Source organism: Sinohyriopsis cumingii, chromosome 12, assembly GCF_028554795.1.
Source record: "Sinohyriopsis cumingii isolate HCF-2022 chromosome 12, ASM2855479v2, whole genome shotgun sequence".
Taxonomy (NCBI): Eukaryota; Metazoa; Mollusca; class Bivalvia; order Unionida; family Unionidae; genus Sinohyriopsis; species Sinohyriopsis cumingii.
In genome coordinates, this window is record NC_142972.1 from 20,555,029 (window position 1) to 20,561,028 (window position 6,000).

The window sequence follows — 6,000 nt, forward strand, 5'->3', positions numbered from 1 at the left end:
TATCCATCTGCAGTGACAAAATTAGTTACAAATGTACTTTTTATCATAGATTTTCTGGCAGTTGTTATGTAATTTTGCTATTTCAGTTTTGTATCTTTTGTGTTATTATGTATAGTTTGGAGTATCTTGCACCTTCATTATTAGTATTTACATTTCTTCCTAAATTATTTTGCTGGCTGAAAAGACAAAAATCTGTTCACTAGGATGTTCTTTCCAAACATTTTCTTAGAAAACTTACATGATATAGGCTGTTTAGGTTTACCATAGATGGCACATTTACCAAGTTGTCATCCACAGTTTAAATTCATGGAAACTTGTCATGTAGCATTGACTTTAGGATGTACCATGTGTGGTGGGATACATTTTTCCCACCTACATTGGCACAAAACCTTGGGTGCATATTGTTTCAAGACTATCAGTGAAAAGATTTTTTCAATGTATTCTTATGTTCTGTCTCACAGGGCCGAGAAAAGATGCCAGCATATTGGCTGGGTGCATTTTTCAATCCACGTGGTCTCCTGGCTCTGATGAAGCAAGAGTGCATCAGACAATTTTGTGGTGACAGATCCGGAAACTTTGAGCAGTTTGTCTTCCAGACAGAGGTCACCTCACGAGACAAAGACCATGTAAGTGACAAGTCTTGTCAAAGTTAATTCACACCTCTTTACTCATGTAATTACAGTCTAATTTAGTTCACTCTTTCAGGCTTCAACATTTGACTTCTTGAAAGACATTATCTGCAATTGACTCCATGACATCAGATGTTATCTGTAATTGACCTCTTGACAGCAGATGTTATCTCTAACTGAACCCATGACAGCAGATGTTATCTGTAATTGACCTCATGACAGCAGATGTTATCTGTAATCGACCCCTTGACAGCAGATGTTATCTGTAATTTACCCCATGACAGCAGATGTTATCTGTCAATCAGCTATTGCATACAGATTCAAATGCAAGCTATTTGTGAACTATATAACCGGGTGGCCTTATAAAAGATTACGCAGTCAAGCAGAGCGGGTAGAGACAACATACTATATGACATGTACAAATTCAGCCATTTAAGACTTCAATTTGTTTTATCCAGTTTTCATGAAATTTCACTATATACTGAGGAGTCTTGATTCACATTTTGCTAATGTGTCAGTTGCTATTAAAAATGTCCTTTTTAAAACAGATATGATAACGATTAACATAACATTATCCTTTATTAGAACCCGTCAGTTACGTTTTAAAATGGTTGATATGAGGAAAGGTCAAACTAAAAGGATATGGATGTGTGTCTGAGGGAAAGAGAGTTAAGTAGCATTACACTGGATAGAGAGAGAAATCTTATTTTTATTTTAAGCAAATCAAAGCACAGATAAACTTTCTTTTATGGCATAGTTTCCCTATCAGATTTCAAGAACACACATCCCATTAAAATAATTTGCATCCATAGGAATTTCAAATTCTCACAACATCTCACAAGAAAAAATTACATAGAATATTCTTGGGCATTTTTTTGCCATAAGGTTAGCATACTTTTTATTCATCACAAATCCAGTCCTTTGTGTAGCTTGATAAATGGGATTACTCTAGTTGCAGTGTGAAATCACTTCTATATTGAGGAACTGTCAAAATTCCTCTAAGAGGATTGGAGACTCTCATAAACTGTTTTTTCCTAAATTCTTGTTTTGCTCAAGATTTTAGATAATGAAGACGAAAATATTACATATGAACTGGCTTTATAAAAAAAATTGCATTTCCATTGAAATCACACTATGTATACTATAACAAATTTTGCAGAAGTCTAAAAATTAGTTTGTAGAATTTGCTTTCTGACACGAAAGTAACAAAGCCTAATTATTGGGTGATGGTTGAAGGGGATGGTACTCTAGTCTGGCAAAGAGTGTGTTGAAAAAGAGTCTGCAGTTGATAAAACTTACAAGCATATAAGATAAAATAAATGATGAATTACATCAATTAACAGCAAAACAGAGAAAGAAAAATTACTTCTAAGAAAATATTACTATTCAGCTGTGTGACAACTAATGTTCATTGAAAATACTATGCATGGCTAAGTTATCTGATGTCTTTAAAATTTTGGATAGGACATTCTTGTACAGGTTCAAAGTTTGCTGTACTCAGATTTCTTGAAATTGCCACTTTCCATCTTTGCTAAAACCAATCATATGACTAGTTCTTTGGTTCTGGTTTGCTGATCTGAGGGATCTATTTTAGGACAGTATGGATTTTCTCCTGACTGGATGCTATAATTTACTCTGGGAATTATACCTGTTCATGGCAAAGGCACTACTGCTACATGCTGACATTACTTTGCATTTGATGTACTAAATCTAAAATTGCTTTTTCCTTTGACCTGCAGGGGCATATGTTGCCTTGGCTTAAGCTCAGACATTGTACCTCACTTTAAAAAAACACTACAGGAATTGCTCTCAGAAGAGAAAGCAGTAACATAATAACACCTTCACATGTGCAGACAAGGGTGCTAACACTGTAGGAGAACATTTCCCATTGGTGACAGCAGCAAGATAATAATAGCGCCCTCAGATGTGCAGACATCTGTACTAAAAGATTCCATTGTTCAGCTGCCATCTTAGTGCCTTTGTAGCTAGTGGTTGCATACAATTCTACTCGAGTGTGCATCATGGCTTATTAATCATTGATAAAAGTGTTTTGTTTGTACATCCATCAGCCTCATTCTTTTATCTGTATTTGTGCTTTTCGGTGAAAGCTTACAAAATATATTTAATGGGAAGAGAGCATATTTATTCTATAGCCAATGATAAGGTGAATTTATAAGTATTTTACATAATGAACTGTGATGCTCCTTTTTTGTGCACTTTTTCTCTTTTCTAATTTTTGTTTTGTTTTTTGTTGTCGTTTTCTTTAATTATTGCCCCCCACAAAAAATTCAAATGCAGCATCATTGCCATTATTATTCTTCTGGGGTTGGTAAATTCCTGTAGTGACCAAAATCAAAAGTCAGTATTAGTACTGTACCTGTTTATAATTTACAATTTGTGCAATCCAGGCTTTTTTTATCCCAGGCACATGAAGGGTCTAATTTTCTTCATTCACCAGACTGGATTGTACTCATTAAGTTTAAATTCTATATGTTCTTTCAGCTGCGTGATCCACCACAGGAAGGTATGTTTGTGTATGGAATATATATGTGGGGATGTGCCTGGGAGAAAACAACTGGAGAACTACAGGATGCACCCCCACGCAGTGGATATGCTACACTTCCTGTTGTTCACCTCACATGTGTGCTAGCGAGTGAGAAACCAGCTCTTCAGGATCCAAACAGAGCTTCAGAGACATACCAGTGTCCAGTTTATCCATCTCGAATTGCAACCCGCGAGTCAATTATGGAAATGGATGTTCGGAGGGAGGGTATTTCAGCCTCACGGTGGGCTCTGAGGGGTCTCTCAGCAACGATCAGACCGTATTAAATTTTACGGCATATTATGTCTGTAAAATAAATATACTTTTCCTTGAAAGAGAAGCTGTCTGTGATTACAGTTTGATACTATATTACATTTGACATAAAAGTACCAAAACTTTTTTAAAATATCATTTCATCTTATAATTGGATGAAAACTTATGTAACTTTGCCAAAGAAATGTAGAAAATTACTTCAATTTGTCAAAAAATAAAGTAACTTTGATGAAAAGATCAGAAGATCAAATAAAAGCTACAGGTATCTTGTTTATGAAAGGATATCTCAAGTAGGTATAGACATGGGTTTTTTCTCTAGTTCTGCAGGTGCTTTGTACAAATATTATATGCTGATCACAATTTTAAAATATTTCTTTTGTTCAAGAATCTCTCAGGCCTTAAAAAGAACTTAATTCAACAGAACTGTAAAGCACTTAGATATGTACACAAGTTGCATGTGCACAATGAACTGCTGAGAAATTTGCAATAGAAACAATATATGATGATATTGTTCCATTTTATACAAAACTGCAGAAATGATCTTCTCAATGCATTCTAGTTATTGAAACCACATTTTGTATATTGTTGTGCCAAGTAATTTTAAATAATGTTATGTGTGATGTCTTTTATTACACTATTATCACCTCTGGAAATCTTTGAACTTTCTTTGAGAATTCTTCACTTTCAAAGTTACCACAACTATCCCTTGTATTTGACTGGTTAAGAAGGTTTTTTTTTTCTCCAGAAAACATCTTAGAATAAATTGGTATGTCAGATAACCCAAACAAATGTGGATTGGTATTTGGTTTGGTAATTGTTGTAAAATATCTCTTTTTCTAACTTGTTTTCACTTTATTTTTTGTGCACATTTGTTTTCTTTCAGTAATATGTCTTTTTATCTGTGATACTTGTAAATATATATTGAAACCATATCAACCATATTTAAATAATTCTGTCTTCTGCAACTGGAAGTGAACAATTTAATCCAGGTAATTTCTAACAAAGAATCAATTCTACAAAAAGTATTCCACTTTGTACAATGTATCAAACAGTATTAAAGAACAGGTTGTTCTGTTAAATATAGTTTAAAGAGCCCCTTAAATATGAAAACAGTCTTTTGCTTATGTTTCTATATTAAAATAAAGTTTCTAGAGTTTTCTATACCTGTGAAAGTTACAAATGACAGTGATAGCAAAACTGATGATTTGATTCAAAGTACTCCTTTTCAGTGACCACAAAATCCCCAGACCAAATAGTTTATGAACTATGGAACATTTAAAAAAAATAAGGAATTTGTTTAGTTTTATAGAACTAAATGTTGAAAGATTTTATTTATACACTTGTACATACATGTAAATGATTTCAGCATCTAAAAAAAACTCCATCCATTTATATTGGTTCATTTTGAGATTCATCAATAAAAATGTTTAAGAATGCTTTGTTTACTTATAATTTCAGGTTTTATATGCCCCACTGTATTGGAGTGGAGGATCAAGATTTGCTTATGTCTATCCTTCAAAAAAAAGTTTGTTTAAAATTAGCAATTTTCAGATTTCTTTTTTACATTTTTGAACTTGATGTACTTTAGACAAAAACCATATTAGCACAAAAGCACCATAAAAATGTATCCTCACTATGTGATTAATAGTATTACTTTAATTCTTTTATGTAAAACACTCTTTAAATGGTTGGTGACTTGACTTTCGAACACCAGAATCAATACAACCACCATGACTCAAATGCAAGCCATCTACTAAGTTTAGTCAAGGCATGAAATATTGAGTTTAAGCAGTTTTGTGGAAATAGTCTTCTATACTTTTCCTCCCTGTGACTTTGAACCACAAAATAGGTGCCATGTATCAAATGTAAACCAGCCACAAGGTTTGGTTAACAGTGATTAAGAATTCAGGATATCATGAAGATCCCATCTTCTTAGCATCACTGTAACCTTTGATCCCAAAATGAATAGGTACATATCTTAAATGGCAGCCATTTACATAGTGTGGTCAAGGTACAAAGTATACAAGTTACTGTGTGGTAATCTTTCTGTTTTTCAGTCACTGTGACCTTTGATTTCTTTTATGCACACTTCTTAACAATGTTTGGTAATTGTAGAGGGTGGAAAATTCAAATTATTGTCCATAAATGAAATGAGGAACAGATAAATGATGGTCGTAACAGGATATACTTCTCCTTATATCAGGTGTATAATAAAGAAGCAAAATTGACAGAACTTTCATACATGAAAAGTAGGCAATAATATCCCAAATTTTTGCACAGCATGGTAGAACACCCCCACTCCCCAAAGATAAATACAACCATCAACATAAAGAAGTACCAAAAACAGACAACTACAACTTTCCAATGGTATTCCTAAGTGGAGCTTTTGGAACCAGAGTAACTATATGATGTCCTAACAGAAAAATGTTTGCTATTTTTTTTTACTTGAACAGGTTTCAATCCCTCGATGTTTATAGCACAATATCCATTTCCTTTCACCAAATATTAGTAACAAACTGTACTGTATTACTCAAATTAGTAACAAAATATGGATCT

General features: G+C 33.5%; 1 protein-coding gene across 1 annotated transcript in view; it reads left to right on the plus strand.

The window, feature by feature from the left end:
• LOC149786066 (dynein axonemal heavy chain 5-like) overlaps window positions 1-4,880 on the plus strand; it is a 101,608-nt gene extending 96,728 nt beyond the window's left edge. The window contains exons 27-28 of the mRNA XM_089978111.1: window positions 462-626; window positions 3,132-4,880. Of these exons, the coding sequence (XP_089834237.1) occupies window positions 462-626; window positions 3,132-3,458 (492 nt within the window). The 3' untranslated portion in view covers window positions 3,459-4,880. The remainder of the gene's footprint in view (window positions 1-461; window positions 627-3,131) is intronic.
• Window positions 4,881-6,000: the final 1,120 nt, after the last annotated feature.